This window comes from Capricornis sumatraensis, chromosome 8 (genome assembly GCF_032405125.1).
Source record: "Capricornis sumatraensis isolate serow.1 chromosome 8, serow.2, whole genome shotgun sequence".
In the NCBI taxonomy this organism is placed as follows: domain Eukaryota; kingdom Metazoa; phylum Chordata; class Mammalia; order Artiodactyla; family Bovidae; genus Capricornis; species Capricornis sumatraensis.
This window is the reverse complement of record NC_091076.1, coordinates 105,022,702-105,043,359: the sequence shown is the minus strand read 5'-3', so window position 1 is coordinate 105,043,359 and position 20,658 is coordinate 105,022,702. Positions and strand designations below refer to the sequence as shown.

General features: G+C 44.1%; 1 protein-coding gene, 1 non-coding gene and 1 pseudogene across 3 annotated transcripts in view; 2 read left to right on the top strand and 1 right to left on the bottom strand.

Annotated features, from left to right (window-relative positions):
• Positions 1 to 20,658, bottom strand: part of RNF157 (ring finger protein 157) — a 77,821-nt gene that overhangs the window by 21,111 nt on the left and 36,052 nt on the right. For both annotated transcript variants that reach the window (XM_068977901.1, XM_068977902.1), the window contains exons 3-6: positions 4,021 to 4,109; positions 1,911 to 2,057; positions 711 to 828; positions 60 to 126 (exon numbers count right to left, since the gene is read on the bottom strand). In XM_068977901.1, coding sequence (XP_068834002.1) covers positions 60 to 126; positions 711 to 828; positions 1,911 to 2,057; positions 4,021 to 4,109 — 421 coding nt within the window. The remainder of the gene's footprint in view (positions 1 to 59; positions 127 to 710; positions 829 to 1,910; positions 2,058 to 4,020; positions 4,110 to 20,658) is intronic.
• Positions 9,821 to 9,894, top strand: TRNAG-CCC (transfer RNA glycine (anticodon CCC)). Its single transcript has one exon. It is a non-coding gene; the product is annotated as a tRNA-Gly (tRNA).
• On the top strand, positions 15,462 to 16,068 carry LOC138084270 (high mobility group protein B2 pseudogene; annotated as a pseudogene).

Below are 20,658 nucleotides of genomic sequence, written 5' to 3'. Positions count from 1 at the left end.
CCAGCCTGCCTGCCACAAATGGGCCCACGTGCAGCCCAGAAGATGGGAAGCACCCGTACCATCACCTTCATCCACCACGGCATGGACCACCAACGGGTAAACCTCTCTGTCTAGGTCGAAGCCAAGCTGAAGGGAAAGAAGAGAAAAAGGGAGGGAGGAGGGGGCCTTACATCCAAAGGGAGGGGGCCTCACATCCAAAGGGCACAGTTATCCACCAGAAAGGGAGGCCTTAACTTCCTTGTAGCTCCTCACCCGTCAACCTGGTGCCTACCTGGTCATTTAGTCTCTAAGTCGTGTCCCACTCTCGCAACAGCATGGACTTTAGCCCACCAGGCTCCTCTGTCCCTGGGATTTTCCAGGCAAGCATCCTGGAGTGGGTTGCCTTTTCCAACTACCTAAGTCCATTGAGTTGAAGGCCACCAGTCTCTCTGTAAGAAACCTCATAGATGTAAAGGTTTGTAACCTGTAGGTCTTTCCTTTGGGCACTACTTTCTCAAAATATCCTAGGCTAATGGGGCTGCTCTGGGATAGAAAAATTAGTTGTGTCCTTCCCGGGGCATGAAGGCATCAGAAGGCTAAAGGGGAGCATGCCTTCAAGCACCAGGGCCGGTCCTGTGCTGCCAGCCAGGGTCCCAAGGATCTTCCGTGCCCTGCGGGCCTGTGCGCGGAACCTGCCCTGCGCTTTCTCCTGGCGGCCGCCGGCTGCTCACCTCCTCTTCCGCCCACTCGGAGGGGTCCACGGTGTGCGAGGGCAGGCAGAATTGCTGGCACACCCCGCGCTTGTAATGCACCGTCTCCGATTGCAGGCTGTTGTCTTTGGGGATGTAGCTGTTGGTCAAAGTGGGAAGCAAAGCACAAGTTACCGTCTCGCCCAGAGGATCTGATGGTTTCCTCTGTTCCGTGTCTGCTGTCAATTATCAACAGGCTCTCAGTATAGAGTGGAACAGAAAAAAGAAAAAAGATCTCCTTATAATCTCCTTTCTTTGCCCTTGCTTGGTGGTGCTATTGAAGTTATCTATTTAGGGACTTCCCTATGAGGGCTTCCCAGGTGGCGCTAGTGGTAAAGGCTCTGCCTGCCAATGCAGGTGACGCAAGAGACTTGGGTTTGATCCCAGGGTTTGATCCCCAGGTCAGGAAGATCCCCTGGAGGAGGAAATGGCAACCCACTCCAGCATTCTTGCCTGGAGAATCCCGTGGATGGAGGAGCCTGGCGGGCTACAGTCCATGTGGCCGCAAAGAGTCGGACATAACTGAGTGACTGAGCGTTGGTGGTTTAGTGATTAAGAATCCGCCTTCCAATGCAGGGGATGCAGGTTTGATCCCTGATCAGGGAACAAAGATCCCACCCGCTTTGGGACAACTAATCCTCCTGCTGCAAGGAAAAGATCCTGTATGCTGCAGTGAAGATCATGCCACAGCTAAGACCTAACACAGCCAAAAATAAGTAAGTAAATAAGTAATTTTTAAAAGGTATCTATTCAACCCACATACCCACAGAAATGTAGCTTAAAAGATTTTTAAAATATTTATTTGGCTGTGCTAAATAAAGAAATTTATTTATTTGGGGTATGCGAGATCTAGGTTCCCTGCCCAGGGATTGAACCCCGGGCCCCCTGCATTGGGAATGTAGAGTCTTAGCCACTAGACCAGGAAGTTGACCCAGCTTAATCGGTTTCTAACAGCATCGTGATGACCTGAAGGAATATGCTGCTACCTGTCCCTGAACCAAGATGGCATAGTTTGAAGAGAAAAAGTGAACAAGTAAGACTGTGTAAGTAAGAAAATCCAAATTCAGGAACAGTTCTCGCCTGAGTGTCGAGAAAGAATGTTTTCCTCTGCAGGGGAGCGCGTCAGGCGTGGACCCTGGCCTGTGTGGGAAGGACGTGGCTCTCCTGGCCCCTCGTTCTTACCTGGCGATGCCATTCTGGAACTCTTCGGTGGCCTGATAATAGATGGTGATGGCCACCCGAGCATCTGTGTCAAAGGTGAACTCCACGTTGTAGTGGACTTTCGCTCCGCCCGCCTCGTCCCCAGCGGTCTTCACTTCCTCGGCACATCTAGAAAACCACAAAGACTAGGCATTCGGGGGTAGCCCATTAACATGTTTACAGTGATCTTTTTTTTCCTTTTCTTTTGGTGGGATCCTAGCTCCCTGGTCAGAGACTGAACCCACCCATGGCCCCTGCAGTGGAAGCAAGGGGAACAGTTCAGGGATCTTTGTTCCCTGAACTGCCAGGGAATTCCCTCCCTTTTCTATTTTATAAAAATTTATTTATTTGTTTATTTTAATGGCTGTGCTGGATCTTAGCTGCAGCATACAGACTCTGGGTGTCGCCATATGGGATCTAATTCCCTGACCAGGGATGGAACTCGGGCCTCCTGCATTGGATGCCTGAGTCTTACCCACTGGAGCACCAAGGAAGTCCCTTCTCTTCCTTTTTAAACTGAATATACTGTGGGCTACCCTCTGTGATCACACACGTAGGCCTCCACCCTCATTATGAATGACGGCAGAGCACCTGTTAGTCCTATGGGGGGAATTTAGGCAATTTCTGATACTTCATGGTGCCACCGTTAAACGCCTTATGCGTTTGCCAGACTTTTAAAAAATAGCTTTTACTTTAATCAAAGCTACTCATGCCATTGTTTAAATAGTTTCCACAAGGCTAGTGACAAAAACGCAGCGGGTCTCTTTCTGCCCATTTTCCGCTTCTTCAGAGAAAACCGCCTTTCCCTCTGCAGCTGACTGTTTTTGGCATTTACCTGCATGTTTTGCAATAACAGGCTCAGGTTACTTTTTCAGCTTTAGGCGTTGTCTATTGACCTTCTACTATGGGAACAAGGCTTTCCTTTTTTAAAGTTTTTAAAAAATTATTATTTGTTGATGTCGGTGCTGCGTGCGGGTTTTTCCAGGTGTGGTGACTTCTGTTGCAGAGCCCAGGCTCTAGAGCGTGGACTCGGTATTTGTGGCGCATGGGCTTAGCTGCCCTGTGGCAGGCGGGATCTTTCTGGACCAGGGACTGAACCTGTGTCCCCTGCGCTGGCAGGCAGATTCTTAACACTGAGCCACCAGGGAAGTCCCAAGACGTTCTTTCCCTTCCTTCCCTCTGCTCCACACAGGGGTGCCCCCTCCCCCGTGTAATACACCATGATTTTGTTAGCTCAGCACATCTTCCTCTATACAAATGTGAGTCTATCAACATTACTCCCAGCTCAGCCACAGAGTAATCTCTAATCATTTTCCTTTTCCGGCATAAGCTTTTATTAGAGTTTGTGCTTTTTTTTTCTCTCCCCTCCGCTGCTTAGTTCTCTATGTATTAATCACTAATTCGAACCCAAACTCTTGGTAGACAGACTTGCTATCCGGAGGGCAGCATCGGTTTAAAAATCATACTATCTCTGGGGCTTCCCTGGTGGTACAGCATTTAAGACTCTGAACTTCCACTGCAGGAGGTGTAAGTTCAATCCCTAGTTGGGGAACTAAGATCCCACAAGCCACACAGTGCAGCCACACACACACATACACACACACACACACAATCTCAGAGATAGCACAAAGAAGGCAGATGCTGATGATAACTAATACTGACAATGGTGATTAAACAGCAAACCCAGGGTGCCAGAGGAAAGGCACATGAGATTAAGAATAAATCCAAAAGTAAATATAAGCAGGAAAATAAGGACTTCCTGTGCCAAGTTCAAATATCCCATTTTCACATAGGTTTGTCCGGGTATCTGCAAAATTCACTTTCTCCCCCAACAATTCTTTGTTTTGGACAGTTCATCAGGTTGGGATAACCACGATGGCTTTCAGAAAAGAGAAGGTTCCTCACCAACAATGACTGTCTCAGAAAGTTCTGAACGATCCAGGTGCAGAAACATCTCATGCACGCAGCCCACGGCCTGGAGGCCGGGCTCTGGGTCTGGCGGAAACAGTTCTGTGGGTCCCCTGGGGAGTTGGCTGCCCCTGCCTGAAGAAGGGCGCCGGGAACCTGGCCCCAGCTGGGAACCTGGACTTACTTGACGAGTCTCAGTGTGTCCTTTCGGATGTTGATCAGGCTTCTCAAAGTCTTCACTGGTTCTTGGGGAGGAGGGGCTGCGTAAGGAAACTGTGTCAGAGACAAAGTGGGAGAAGAGAGTGTGTTTAGAAAGACCGATCACCATAGTAAGTGAGCCTGCTCAAGGTCACAGCTGCTGGGAGGGCAAGGTGGCAGTGTTCCGGCATCCAAAATGCTACATTTATCTGCCTTTCCCATTAGATGAAGCTTATGTGAGTCAGCATTCAAAATGTGGACAACTAATAAAAGCTCCCACTGCAGTTCCAAATACCATGCGACACACGGTGGCCGAGTTAATCACAAAAGGCTTTTCCGCCTGACCTTACACCACGGGGAGCCGGACCTGCAAGGATTTTCCTCCAGCGAAGCCGCATGGTGTGTGAAGAATTTAGGAACTGCAAACACAAGAGAACCTCAATGTGTGTACAGTGAAGGCCCGCAAACAGTGAAAAACAAATTTCCTCCGCAGCTGATCATATAAAGCAGAGGGTTTTTAGAAAACAAACAAACAAACAAAAACCCATGAGCCAAGAGCTCTTCTGGGGTCATCAAAGGCTTTCGATTGTCCATTGTTTACCTTACACTTTCACTCTCTCCCCGTTTAGACATCTGGGTTTGGAGTTGTGAGGTGATGACAATGAGGAAGTAAGAAAGGGGGACATAGTAAAACATTTAATTGGGAATTGCTTGGAGAAGATGAATCAGGGTGATCTACAATGCTCCTGGTATTCTTATAATGTCACTTGGGCAGTAAACATTTTTTACACACAGCTCCCCAAAAACCTATTAGTGTTTGAAGCTGTGCAAAAACGTGGTCCTCCTAGCTCTGAAGAGTCTGCTCCCTTCTGCTGCTTTCAGAAAACAGAACATCTACACGAAATTCTGCTTTCATGGATTTTTGCTGACTGTAACTCTTTTACTTGGGAAATATAATTGAATCTATGGTATTATACATCTGATTTTGTGTATTCAGTGTGATTGCTGATACTTCATGTGTGTGAATATGACCCTTAAGAGAATACATTGAGGGACTTCCCTGGTGGTCTGGGCCTCCCTGGTGGCTCAGATGGTAAAGAATCTGCCTACAATCCAGGAGACCCAGGTTTGATCCCTGGGTAGGGAAGATCCCCTGGAGAAGGGAATGGCTACCCACTCCAGTATTCTTGCCTGAAGAATCCCATGGACAGAGAAGCCTGGAGGGCCCCAGTCCATGGGGTTGCAAAGAGTTGGACATGACTGAGCAACTAACACTTTCTGGTGGTCTACTGGCTAAGACTCCATGCTCCCAATGCCAGGGTTCCAGGTTCAATCCCTGGTCACGGAACTAGATCCCACATGCCGCAACTAAAGATCCAACGTGCCACAATGAAGACGGGGCCTACTTTAATCAATTCCACATTATTCAATATTTCCAGTTAGGGTTTTACTTTTTTTTTTTAATGTTACGGTGAATGCCTTGTCCCTACATTTCTGCGTGCCTGCTTGATTATTTCCTTAGGACAAATTCCTAGAAGTGGAATTACTGGATCAAAGAGTAAGCATATTTTTAAGACTCTTAAAACTATGTTGCCAAATAGTTCTCCAGAAAGCTAATTTCAACGTTGCTCTCCTGCATGCAGCGTATCAGGAGGCTTTTATATAGGAAAGCTGAAATCCTGGTTCAGACCCCATCTGTGGCCCATTTCTCCACCCCACCCCTGACCATTTTGCTGGGCTGTCACACTGAAGGAATTTAAAACAATTCTTAAATAAGCTTAAGCAAAAAGTAATTAGGCAGGAAATCCCGACACAAATGCTTGTCTATTCTAAAGCCAAAATAAATGACTTTGGGATTAAAATTTTTTTCTGGAGTAGTGAAGTTAATCATATTTATTTGCACGGGTACTTGAGAGTTGCCCGTAACTCCTACCTGAGTTTAAAAAAAAAAAAAAAAATTAGAGGTTCTCCCTTCACTCTTGGCCCCTTCTCCACATCCTCCCCACAAAGAGGAGAAACAAAAGGAAAGGGTGGGGGGAAAGCTGGTGTTCCTCATCTCCCACTTAGAATGTTACATTTGATGATAACTGGCAAGGGAACGCAAACTATTCAGCGCTCAAGGAAAGGCATCCCGGGATCAACTGTTTATATAGACCAACTGTCCTTCATGGTGGGCTTCCCTGGTAGCTCGGTGGTAAAGAACCTGCTTGCCGATGCAGGAGATCAGGTTCAATCCCTGAGTCGGGAAGGTTCCCTAGAGAAGGGAATGGCTATCCACTCCAACATTCTTGCTTGAAGACAGAGGAGCCTGGCAGGCTATACAGGCCATGGGGTCGCAAGGAGTTGGACATGAGTGAGTAACTAAACACACACGCATACAGCCTTTCTAGTATAATAAATCCATGCTTACATTTTAGCTCTTTCTCTCTCTCCCCCACCACAAAAGAAAACCACTGAAAATCTCTTTAGGAGAAACGAACCCGGTTTGTAGGCTCCTACCTACCAAAGCTTCTGCCTGAGCAGCCTTTCATTAACCCAATCAGAGTCTTATCCGCAACCCTCAGTGCTGGGTGTAAAGAGACACTTCAAGTGGAAAAGACAACGTCCTGCTCTTTCAGGAAGCAGCATTATAAGGAAGATGATATTGCTACACAAGTAACCGGAACGTTAAGCAGAGAAAAGCCAAACAAAAGGGCAGCTATAAGGAAGTGACTGTTTCTGGCTGAGGTAATATGGAACGGCTTCACGGAGAAGGTGGTATAGCACTCAGCCAGAGGAACTCTTTCAGTGAGTCCCCAGGGGTTGCTGATGAAGGCTTTGTGTGAACACAAAGCAAGTTCCTCCTTGGCCTTTTATTCTGGTGTTCATCAGTTTCCTTGTACATTTTTCTTACACCAGCCAGGCGCCACCTGGTGACCGAATGTGGAATTGCCAGTTTACAGAGATCTGATTCGGATATGAACGTGTGTGTACACGTTCATCCCTGAATATTCACTGGAAGGACTGATGCTGAAGCTGAGGCTCCAATACTGTGGCCACCTGATGCCAAGAGCTGACTCTTTGGAAAAGACCCTGATGCTGGGAAAGACAGGGCAGGAGGAGAAGGGGGTGACAGGGGATGAGATGGTTGGATGGCAACATCAACTCAACAGACGTGAGTTTGAACAACCTCAGGGAGATAGTGAAGGACACGGAAGCCTGGTGTGCTGCAGTTCATGGGGTCACAGAGAGTCAGACACGACTAAGCAACTGAACAACAACAACACATATGTATACATTTATACACACACATATGTGTGTGTGTATCAGCCATGTATCCTAGATTTTCTAGCCATCCTAATTTCAAATATTTTGTTAAACTACCCCCTACTTTTGCACATTTTTGTTGAAAAGAATATGGTCCCAGTGCATACGAGATTACAGAACGTCTTACTTCAGTTGTAAATTATTGGGCGATTCCCAGTAGTCTGTAAAAGGGACTATAATCCAGTCATAAAAATGAATAATTAATTTCAATAAAAAGGATTTTCAAAGGTACACAATTTGCTAACATTTGCCATTAACTTTGGGCCTGACCACATACCCACAGAGAAGCCTGGATATGGCCTGCAGGAGATCACTCAGTGGCTCCTGGGTCCTTTAGACTTGTCCCCACCACTTTAAAAAAACTGCCTATTATTTTTGGCTGCCCTGGGTCTTCGTTGCAGCGCCTAGGAGTTTTGGTGCACGGGCTTAGCTGCCCTGTGGCATGTGGGATCTTAGTTCCCAGACCTGAATCCCCTCCATTGGCAAGCGGATTCTTAACCACAGGACCACCAGGGGGGTCCCCCCTCCTCCAATCACTTGTTGAAGCACTTGCTTACTTTCTGGCACAGAAAGATACTCCAGGTTCACCTTCTGTTTTTCTGTCCCCTTCCTTGAACCTATCATGTCTCCAAGGAGCCCTGGTTCTTTTCTAGAGAAGTCTATCTCAGCCCATCATGTATTCACTAATCTTTTATTGATGGAACACCTGCTCTATCTCTAGTTTTCACTCTTACGAACAATCCTGCAATACACATTCCCTGAAGGGAAACTTAATAGGAAAGAAGGGAGAGGGACACAGAAGAAAAACAAAGGAACGCAAGCTAACGCAGTTTTTCACTTATGAAGCAAAAAGCCCCGAACGCCAAAAATCTGCTTCTGAAGAGAAAGGAGATTATTTTTGGACAAACTATGATGAAAATAGAAAAGTACTAATTGTATACATAGCAGACACGTAACACTTGTGTCAGAGAATCAAATAATAATCAATATGGAAATCAACATCTGGGGTCATATGAATAGCTCATTTACAGCACTCTTTTACATAAGTGCTTGCTTTTATAGATTTTAGGGCTTTTCTATTTAAATTTCAGTTCCTTTTTATTTGATGTTTGGTTATTTTCTCAGCCTTCTCTACTTCCCCTCTTCTCAGTTACATAGTGTGTCCAAAACTTTACCAGTGGATATTTTTAGACTGGTGATATTTCAGAACATTTTCTTGAGATCCGTGTTGGGGAGAACAGTTTACTCTGGTTGAAAGCTGTGAAATGAATACAAATTTCCCTATTTAACCAGCTGCAGCCCTGGGACAGGCTGTATTGTGCCTGCTGTCCACCGAAACGTCAATGAGCTATATTTACAGCAGTAAAACCCCTTTATGTCAATTTTCCATCCAATTCTCGTGGGGAATCAATCACTTGTGTAGAAAGACTGGTAACCACAAAGCTGACAAGATGTGAAAAGACATCCTTTCCACTCAAATTGAAGACGTGAGGGAGACACCGAGAGGGGGTCACAAGATGACCTTTACTCAAAGATGCTCTGTGTTCAGGTCTGGTTACCAAAGGAATTCATCCAAGATGGCAGTCTATTTATAATCTGTTAACTCTTCCGCCAGGCCCTCTGGCAAGGGGCACACAGGACCAATGTCCTGGCTACATGATACTGCCTCTAAGGTTGACCTTTCCAAAATACTTAAGCCCTATTATGGGTATGCCCAATAACCCAGTTCTCTCTTAACAGGTGATGAAAGAGTCACTGCAGAGAAGCACCCATCACAAAATCGCCCAGGTCTCCATTAACAACCATCACAGACCCATTTTCTCCCTCTATTATGATTTGGGTCACATTGCTCAGGAGTACTCAGACCAGGCAATGGGTTCTGTACACTCTGACATCAAATGCGTGGTTTTGATCACAAGTGAAACCTACTTGACTTCCGGTTCCTGACTTCTAGATACAGAGGGTTCTGCCTGACACCAGCTAATTTTAAGGAGCATTAAAAGGGAAAAAAGGGGCTTTTAGTAAAGCAGACACCGTTATCTCTTCCCTCCAGTTAAGTTGGTAAATAATGACTAATCGTCAGAGAAATGACTCCCTTCAGACCAGCATTCTATTATAGATGCCTGACTTTCAGATTTCATCTAGTCAGGAGACTGGTAACCTAGCCCACAAACAAGAATTCACTTTTAAGTATGAGATTTCAAGACGTCTAATCCTGTATGTAAAGAATGTGCCCAGAAGGATAAGCACCAGCATCAGCCAAAATAGGCATTTTTAAATATACAACATATTTTTTTCCAAAGAAGCATATGAATGTTTTTTATTTTTTAATATGAATGTTCTAATGCCACCAAGTGTTAGTTTTCCAGTCTTTTTTTTTTTTTTAAACACAGAGGCATTTTCAACAGGCCAATTATTAAGGAGGCCAAGTGGACTAAAGTCTTCCCCAGTCTATATTTCAAAAACTAAAAACTGGGACTTCCCTGGTGGTCCAGTGGCTAAGACTCCGCACTCCCAATGCGGGGGGCCCTGGGTTCAATACCTGGTCAGGGAACTACATCCCACACGCTGCAATGAAGACAGAAGATCCCGTGTGCTGCAACCAAGACCTGGTACAGACAAGTAAATAAATATTTAAAAACCTAAACTAAAAACGAAGTTGATGTTCAAGTTGAAAAACTCCAAGCTGCCCACCTGTACGCCTCCTGAAGTATACTGACTGTAACCTACCTATGTAAGATTCAAGATCAATTACAAGTTTCAAGTCTCCATCTCTCAAATTGCTAGAAGGGAAATATGCTCTGAGGTCAGCTATTGTGTACGGCCATACCACCCTGAATGCGCTTGATCACATCTGAAGTCTGCTGTGTTAGAAATCCCAGCTTTTCAGGGACTTCCCTGGTGGTCCAGCGGTTAAGACTTGGCCTTCCAATGCAGGAGGTGAGGGTTTGATCCCTTGTCAGGAAGCTATCCCACATGCCTCGTGGCTAAAAAACCAAAACATGAAACAGAAGCAATACTGCAACCAATTCAAAAGACTTTAAAAAGAATGGCTCACATTTTTAAAAATCTTGGGAAAAAAAAGGAATCTCGGCTCCAGTAAAAGAATAACAGTATGAAATATAGAAACAGTTAAGTTTATACAGATTTCTAAGCCAATTCCCTGGTAGCTTAGTCGGTAAAGATTCTGCTTGCAATGCAGGAGTCCGGGTTCGATCCCTGGATTGGGAAGATCCTCTGGAGAAGGAAATGGCAACCCACTCCAGTATTCTTGCCTGGAGAATCCCATGGACAGAGGAGCCTGACGGACTACAGTCTATGGGGTCGCAAGAGTCAGATACGACTTAGTGACTATATCACCACCAAGTCAATCAAATACAGAATTCTAAGCCCAGGTGAGGTCTGTTATCTTGGCTAAGCTACATATTTGCAGATACAGCCTCAGGCTTAGGAAGAAGGCCATTAGTGACTCAAAAACTCTAATGAGATTTTATTTTGTTTAGTCACTCATGAGATATGGAAATCCCATATAATTAGAACAAAACAGTATAAAATAAAAGCCTATAGCATATGTCTGATAGTTTTCATTTCTAAATTGTTAATATTAAGATCTGTAATTTGTAGCTAATTTAACAAGGCACCATCTGCTTCATTTTGTCTTGCTAAGCCTCTAGAAGTTCTGAGAGCTCTGATTATTCTTCAGTCACTCCTTAATAACAGTGATTAGCCAAGGCTATGTAAACCAACTGAACTACTTTCTCTGGTTTATATATTAGATATATTATATTGAAGCCTGCTGCTGCTGCTAGGTCGCTTTAGTCGTGTCCGACTCTGTGTGACCCCACAGACGGCAGCCCACCAGGCTCCACCGTCCCTGGGATTCTCCAGGCAAGAATACTGGAGTGGGTTGCCATTTCCTTCTCCAATACATGAAAGTGAAAAGTGAAAGTGAAGTCTCTCAGTCGTGTCCGACTCTTAGCAACCCCATGGACTGCAGCCCACCAGGCTCCTCCGTCCATGGGCTTTTCCAGGCAAGAGTACTGGAGTGGGGTGCCACTGCCTTCTCTGATATTGAGGCCTAAGGTCACTTAAAGTCTGTTCATAATGAAATCTAGAGCTAGAAGTATAAATCTTATATCCTAGATGGTAAATCTCAGGAAAAATATTTATATTATATATATATAACTTATATATATTATATAATTTATATTATATAATTTATATTATTTATATATATATCATATAATTTATAATATATCAAGTCCAGAGTCCAGCCTCAAGGCTGATTCACATCACAGGCTTCTCTCTCATCCTGTGTTCCATCCTTAACCTTTCTTTGACCTCCTATCTGAGATCTCTGTGTCTCTCCATCTGTTACCTGTCACCTCTCATTCATCCTTGTAAATTTCCACTCCTTGAACCGCATTCTTCAGCCCTTCCAATTTTCCTTCCCTTTTTCTCAGCAACTACTTCTCTCTGTCTCTTATGCTTTTTACTGATTTCCTGCATGCTATTAAGACCCTGGGCTTCTGATCATCTTTCTGGGCTTGTCAGAGGTGATTCCAGTTCATCAAGTAAAAGAAGGTGTCCTAGCATTAACCATAAGCTTTCTGAGACTAAAAATAGCCAAGTTTCATGTTTAAACATAGTGCAAGGCAAAAATGGTGCAACAGCTAATAATTTTCCAAGAAGCAATACACAGCCATAAATCTTAGCATGGTTAGTCTGGCTCCTGGGTTTATAATTCTCAGCCTAGTCAATTAATACAAAGATTCTTTAAGCACTAGTTAATAATCTTCCAAGAAAGCAGAGCCCGAGGATTAAGTGGGAAGTCAAAAGTTCAGCAAGAGGATTTAGTAACTAGCTTCTAAACAAATAAATTATGGAAAAGGAAAGATTTATAGTGGGTAAGCCTGACAGACACCCACCTTGACTAAGTGATCAAGGTTGCCATCACTGGGAGTCGCATGAACTATTATGTGCCTCTGATTTGATGTAGTAAGAAGGGCACTTACCTCTGTGGTGTTCTTCCTCCAAAACCATAATTCTAATCTAATCACAAGAAAACCTCAGAAAACCCAAACTGATGGGAGATCTACAAAATATCTAACTATACATCTCAAAATTGTCACAGTTGTGAAAAACAAGGAAAAACAGAAACTGTAAAGATTGGACGAGATAAAGGAGACATAACAACCAAAGGTAATCTGGAACTTAAAAAAAAGACATTAATGGAAACACTGGTGTAGTCCTAATAAAATCTGTAGCTTTGAAAAATAGTAATGTTCATATGCTAATTTTTAGTTTGGATAAATGCTTCATGGTTGTATAAGACATTAACATCAGAGAAAGCTGGGTGAAGGGTATACCAGAATTTCCTACTACCTTTGCAGTTCTTCTGTTAAGGATAAAATTATTATTATTATTATTATTATTTGGGCTGTGCAGAGGGTCATGTGGGATCTTAGTCCCCCGACCAGGGATTGAACCTGTATCTTCTACAGTGGAAGTGCAAAATCTTAACCACTGGACTGCCAGAGAAGTCCTTTTCCTTTTGGTATAAAATTATTAAAAAAAAGAAAAAGGAAGGGAGGAAGTTAAGCAAGAGAAAGGACGAGAAGGAATGGGAAGCAGAGGATCTCACAATGGAAGGTGGGCCTGTCTCGGCTCTTGTACTAGCGGTTGTGCAATTCTACACAAACCGCTGTACCCTAAGTCTCCACGTGCTCACCAGTAAAATATGCCTGATAATAGCTGCCTTACAATTTGAGAGAGTAAAGGTTATATTAATCAAGGTCCAGTCAGGAAAACAAACCACACCAAGCATTTTAACAGAGAATTTAATAGAAGGAACTGGTTAAACGGGCACTGGAGAACCCAAACACAAAAAAGGGACACCGAGCTGACACAGTCACCTCGGGGAGGCCGCCACTGTCCCCAGTGCTGAGGGGACCGGGGGGGCGAGGTTGGGGCTATCAGATCTTAGAGGCTCCCAGAAGCTGGCACCTCTGGGTACCACGCTTCCTCCTCCTCCGAGCCTGCAGACTCGTTAGCATCCCCTCTTGGCAGAGCCTGGAAGTGGAGAAACCTGGGAGAAGACTTCCCGAACATTACCCCTGCTCACCTTAGAGGGTGCTTTGGGGCTGGGAGAAAACAGCTGGACTGTTAACGGTGAAATAACTGTGTTGACTGTAAATGGCACTGGTACTTATTACTATCATCACTTCTATTAAGTGCCTGGGCTAACTTTTTTTTTGCTGTACCACGTGGCTGTGGGATCTCAGTTCCTCACCAGGGGAGGAAGCCCCTGCTCCCTGCGGTAGAAGCTCAGTCTTAACCACTGGACCGACAGGGAAGTCATCTCCCTCTCAGTCTTTAAGAAACCATTTAACAGTCTGGGTTAGCAGAGAACATGCACCTTTGGTATTAAAAGCATTTACATTTTTAATAAATGGAAACTATGGGACTACATTCTATTCTATAATTATAGCAACTTTTACCGCAAAGCCCGCTTTGTCAGAGCTGTCTTCTAAAGATAAAGCACACGTCTGATTCATTTCTGTAATAATCAGAGCTACTATTTTAGTTGAGTGAAATAAGTGTGCCATTCAGGGATGCTATCTACATATAACCACATTATTTGACCCAGAAGTCTTTTTTATAGACTTTGGTAAAAAAAAAAAAAAAACACACCACTTTTCTTACAATATAAGGTCATTTTGCATCTCTTTAAAAGCTGAAAAAAATTAACCAAATTTTTCTTTGAAATGCAACACAGATACCTATAGTTTCCCGTAAGCTGGGGTGGACCCTGACAACAGGAAATAAGAGGTAAGAGTGTGTACTGAGTTTCAGTATGTTTCAAAGAAATTTCGAGGAAATTCCTGCAACACAGAAGCTTTAGTTTCACTGTTGAAAACCGCAGCAGTTCTCTGTGCCCTGGTTTGTTGAGAGACACAGCCTTAAACAACAAACCAAAAGTTCATGCGTTTAGCAGCACTTTCCAAGTCAGCAAAACTTATGTCACAAAGTAAAGTTTCTCAGAACTTCTGGAAGCTCAGTCTTCACTTCATTTATCACTTCCCCTTTTGTGTATATGTGTCTGAACTTCCTGCGAGATGATAAACTGGAGGGCAAAGTCTATGCTAGAGACATTTTCGTATCACCCAGGGTGATTAGACCAGCACACATAAATGATTAAAATCGGTATCTGTAGAATGAAGATATGAATAAAGCCTTCAGAGGAGCACAGTGTGTGCCCACGGTGACCACCTGGATTTTGAATATTTGCCCTAAACAGCAGGTTGGCACAATTAACACTCACAAAATACCTAAAAAACAGGCTGCCATGTGTTTTTTATTTAATTTACTCTTAATTGAAGTATCGTTGATTTACAACGTTGTGCCAATCTGCTGTATAGCAAAGTGATTCAGTTTTACCCATATATACATTCCTTTTTTTTAAATTGGAGGCTAATTACTTTATAATATTGTGGTGGTTTTTGCCATACATTCACATGAATCAGCCATGGGTGTACATGTGTTCTGCATCCTGAACCCCGCTCCCACCACTTTTTTTTTTTTCTTTTCTTTTTCTTTTTGGCAGCACCGCTTGGCTTGAAGGATCTCAGTTCCTGAAGCAGGGATTGAACCCTGGGCAGAGCAATAGAAGCACCAAGTCCTGACCACCAGGCAATGAGGGAATTCCTTGCCATGTGCTTTTTGGTTTTTGGTTTTGCCTGCACCATGTGGCATGTGGAATCTTAGTTTCCCAACCAAGGATCAAACCCACGTCCCCTGCATTGAAAGTACGGAATCTTAACCATTAGATTGCCAGGGAAATTCTTGCCACGTGCTTTTTAATATAGGCTTTATGGAACAATATTTTTTAAGTTCAAATAGGAGATAGGATCCTCTGGTCCTGCCAGTGAGCTGTGTGCAAGCATGAAATCAAAGAATACAAGTGAAACGATTTGATAAGACACCAGGAGGGGAACCAGTTCACAACGGAGCTGGGGCAGCAGCGTAGCGGTCAGATGCGGCCGCTGAGCGGAACTCGGAGGAAAATCTTTCGCCAGGTGGACACGCAGCCTCCACCGCAGCAGCAGCAGCAGCAGCAGCATGGGGAAGGGCGACCCCAACAAGCCGCGGGGCAAGATGTCTTCATATGCCTTCTTCGTGCAGACCTGCCTCAAGGAGCACAAGAAGAAGCACCCCGACTCCTCAGTCAATTTTGCAGAGTTTTTCAAGAAATGTTCCGAGAGACGGAAGACCATGTCGGCCAAGGAAAAGTCCAAGTTCAGAGATATGGCAAAAAGTGACAAAGCTCGCTGCGACAGGTAGATGAAAAATTATGTTCCTCCTAAAGGTGACAAGAAGGGAAAGAGAAAAGATCCCAACGCTCCGAAAAGGCCTCCATCTGCCTTCTTCCTGTTTTGCTCCAAAGATCAAAAGCGAACACCCCGGCTTATCCATTGGGGATACTGCAAAAACAAATTGAGTGAAATGTGGTCTGAGCAGTCAGCCAAAGATAAACAGCCGTATGAACAGAAAGCAGCTAAGCTAAAGGAGAAATACGAAAAGGATATTGCTGCATACCGTGCCACGGGAAGACTAAAGCGGGGGAGAAAAGGGCCCTGGCAGGCTGACAGGCTCCAAGAAGAAGGAGCCAGAAGATGAGGAGGAAGAAGATGAAGATGAGGAGGAGGAGGAGGAAGGTGAGGAATAAATGGCTATCTTGTAATGATGTGTGTGGAGTGTACGTGTGTGCTCAGGCAATTGTTTTGCTAAGAATGTGAATTCAAGTGCAGCTCAATATTAGCTTCAGTATAAAAACTGTACAGATTTTTGTATAGTTGATAAGATTCTTCGTAGAGAAAATACTTTTTGAAAAATGCAAGTTGTGGCTTTTCGAGGGGCTACTACATACAGGTAGAGTTTCAAGCTTCTGATGTTAAATATTTCTATATATTTAATGGTTTCTTTAATTTCTTGACTTGTATATGGTAGCACAGCAAACTCATAGAAATTAGCATCAATAGCAACTTTTGGGTTTTCTAGAACGAGAATGCTGTCTTTTTGTTTTGTTTTTTTTTAATTTTGTAATAAAAGTATATATATTAAAAAAAAAAAAAAGACACCAGGAGGGAAGATCCAAGTTCTTACTTCTATTCTCGGGTGAGTAATTTAACATCTGTGGCATCAGTTTCCTTATCTGTAAAATGGGATTTACAGCCCTTGTCTATCAGATGGGGTAAGTAGTAAGAAGATAAGGAAAGTCGCTCAGTGTTGTTGCCTGACTATTTGCGACCCCATAGACTATACAGTCCATGGAATTCTCCAGGCCAGAATACTGAATTAAGAGCAAACAGAAAATGTTCTAAAAATCACACCATGCTATGAAAATATAGGTTATCACTGTGGTCCTGGAGAAGACCCTTGCGAGTCTCTTGGACTGCAAGGAGATCCAACCAGTCCATCTTAAAGAAGATGAGTCCTGGGTGGTCATTGAAAGGACTGATGCTGAGGCTGAAACTCCAATACTTTGGCCAACTCATGCAAAGAGTTGACTCATTGGAAAAGACCCCGATGCTGGGAGGGATTGGGGGCAGGAGGAAAAGGGGACCACAGAGGATGAGATGGCTGGATGGCATCACCAACTCGATGCACATGAGTTTGGGTGAACTCCGGGAGTTGGTGATGGACAGGGAGGCCTGGCGTGCTGGGATTCATGGGGTCGCAAAGAGTCGGACACGACTGAGCGACTGAACTGAACTGATCGTTAGTGATGATTATTTGTGACAATATTATTTTCTAAAAAAAAGATTCTACCTGTAATCCCATTTTGAATTTTTGGAAAAAAGAATGCACAAATTAGCAGTTAGATAAGTATTTCTTATCCATGAATCCCAAAACACTTGGAGTAAATACAATTGAGGACACATCTCACTTTTACCTGGGAGAATGACTGCAAATCTTCCACATAGTCTATTGGAACTGAACCTCCTGGGAACAGCACGCATTCTCTGCGTGGAGGCATAAAAATTCTTACCACAGTGACTGGAAGGCTCTCTGAGATCCTCAGTTTATGATTAGAAGGACATGGGAGACACAGTCTAAGGTAAAATGAGAGCTGAGCAAGCTTGCCTCTTGTCTGCTGTGACCCTAGTGGTCTAGCGCACAAGTGTGACCTCTGCACTCGATTCAAAGCAACCACGAACCAGTGAAGAACACAAAGCTCAGGTCTGAGACAATCCGCTTGCATTCTGCAGGGAGACCCAGGCACGCGCTGGCGGGGAGCTGAGACTGACCCCTCTGGCTGAGGGCTGCTGATGGAGCAGCAGAGCTGACCTGTCCCTACTCCCACCAGCGCATGCACACGGCGTCTGGGGGACTTCTTATTACACATCCACAAACAGGGGCTCCCCGGACCACGTGGAGGCCAGGCTGCAGAGGGCACTGGTATGTCTGTGAACTCCTCCTCCTTTTTAAGACATTCCTGTTTTTTCTTTTTTTTTGGGGGGGGGGATTCAAAACTCATTTATTTTTCTCTTTTTTTTTTTAAATTTTTTAAATTTAAAGTTATTTATTTTAATTGGAGGCTAATTACTTTACAATATTGTATTGGTTTTGCCATACATCAACATGAATCTGCCACGGGTGTACACGTGTTCCCCATCCTGAACCCCCCTCCCACCTCCCTCCCCATACCATCCCTCTGGGTCATCCCAGTGCACCAGCCCCAAGCATCCTGTATCCTGCATCGAACATAGACTGGCGATTCGTTTCTTATACATGTTTCAATGCCATTCTCCCAAATCATCCCACCCTTGCCCTCTCCCACAGAGTCCAAAAGACTGTTCTATACATCTGTGTCTCTTTTGCTGTCTCGAATACAAGGTTATTGTTACCATCTTTCTAAATTCCATCTCTATGCGTTAGTATACTGTATTGGTGTTTTTCTTTCTGGCTTACTTCATTCTGTATAATCAGCTCCAGTTTCATCCACCTCATAAGAACTGATTCAAATGTATTATTTTTAATGGCTGAGTAATACTCCATTGTGTGTATGTACCACAGCTTTCTTATCCATTCATCTGCTGATGGACATCCAGGTTGCTTCCATGTCCTGGCTATTATAAACAGTGCTGCGATGAACATTGGGGTACACGTGTCTCTTTTAATTCTGGTTTCCTCAGTGTGTATGCCCAGCAGTGGGATTGCTGGGTCATAAGGCAGTTCTATTTCCAGTTTTTTAAGGAATCTCCACACTGTTCTCCATAGTGGCTGTACTAGTTTGCATTCCCACCAACAGTGTAAGAGGGTTCCCTTTTCTCCACACCCTCTCCAGCATTTATTGCTTGTAGACTTTTCCTGTTTTTTCTTAAAGTCAGTTTTCTCAGAGAATACATCAGAGGATCTGACAGTCCCGGGGACCCAGGGACATGGGGTACGGCTGAGGCGAGGGAGCTCTGTGAAAACTGATAGCTAAAGCAAAGAGCTTCGAAAGGAAGCTTGCTGAGACCATTCAGCCCCTTCCCTGAGGATCTCCCAGAACCCGGCCACCAGGCTCGCTCCCCTTTGCACCCCTGCCACCCTCAGGCTGGATCTGAGTGGATTCTTTACTGCAGAAACTGGATACAACCACCTGATTTGCAGCGCCGTGAGAAAGGGATGGACAGCCTTTTCCACAGTTGGTATTGGGTCAATTTAAACAAAAAAAAAAGGAAAAGCAGCTTGGCCCTGGGACTTCCCTGGTGGTCCAGCAGCTGACTCTGAGCTCCCAAGCTCCCAGTGCAGGGGGCCCGGGTTTGATCCCTGGTCAGGAAGCTATGCTGCAACTAAGATCCTGCTTGCCACAACTAAGACCAGAGTAGCCAAATAAATAAGTATGAAAAAAAAAAAAAAACCTTGGCCCCTACTTCACAGCACACTCCCAGGTCAATTCCAGGTGGATGACAAGCCTAAATGTGAAAAGTAAAACAAAGATGTTAGAGGAAAACCAAAACATCTTCCTGATTTTGGTATTTGAAACATTTCTTAAATAGGATACAAAAAAGTTCCACCATATAAAAAAATAGATAAACTGGACTATATTAACATTTAGAACTTCTGTTCAACTAAAGATACCATGAAAAGAATGAAAAAGGCATTGAACTTCAAAGCTGCTAAGAGACTAGGTCTTAAACGTTTTCTCACCACAGAAAAGAAAAACGGCATGCCCTGAGGTGGGTATTAGCAACCACATTTGGTGGTAATCATATTGCAATATACAAATGTGTCAAGTCAATAGGCTGTACACCTCACACTAACACAATAGTTACCTGTCAATTATGTCTCAATAAAGTGTATTTGGTTATTTTATTTTTGGCTGCATGGGTTGTGGGATCTCGGTTCCCTGACCAGGGATTGAACCTGGGCCACAGCAGTGAAAGCACCGAATCCTAACCACCAGGCTACCAGGAAACTCTCATAAATAATTTTTCAAAAGAGAGAGTGAAAAGTAAGCAGAGACTAGGAGAAGATATCTGCAATGTATTTATCTGAGCAAAGACTCATGCTGCCCTGTTATTTCCTTACTAAGGAAGAAAAAGCATCTGAGCTAAGAGAAAAGGTTTGAACTGACACTTTTCCAAGGATGGATCCAAATGGCCACTAAACATATGTAAAAGGTGCTTCCCAGTGAGGGAAGTTAAGGTTCAGGGGTTAAGACTTCATCTCCCAATGATGGGACTATGGGCTGGATCCCTGGTCAGGGGACTAACGTCCCACATGCTTCATGGCCAAAAAAATAAAAATAAGCAATATTGTAACAAATTCAAGAAAAGACTATAAAATGGTTCACTTCAAAAAAAAAAAAAAACTAAGGAAAAAAAAATGTACTCAACCTCTTGTGTCATCCAGAAAATGGAAATTAATTGTGCTTTCCCACCAGCATAGCCAAGATGAAAAAGATGGAAAATAACTAGGTGCCAGGGACCCCAAACACTCCTGGTAGGAGTAAAATTGGCAAAGTTGCTTTGGAAAAATGTCTGGCAGAGTCTTCTACAGCATGCTGGGTGCCCCAGCAAGGCCAACCATGAGCATCCACCTAACAAATATGCATGCGCATGCTGAACAAAGGCTTCCCTGGTGGCTCAGATGGTAAAGAATCTGCCTGCAATGCTGGAGACCTGAGTTCAATCCCTGGGTCGGGCAGATCGCCTGGAGAAGGGAATGGCCACCTACTCCAGTATTCTTGCCTGGAGAATCCCAGGGACAGAGGAGCCTGGCGGGCTACAGTCCATGGGGTAGCAAAAGAGTCGACATGACTGAGCAA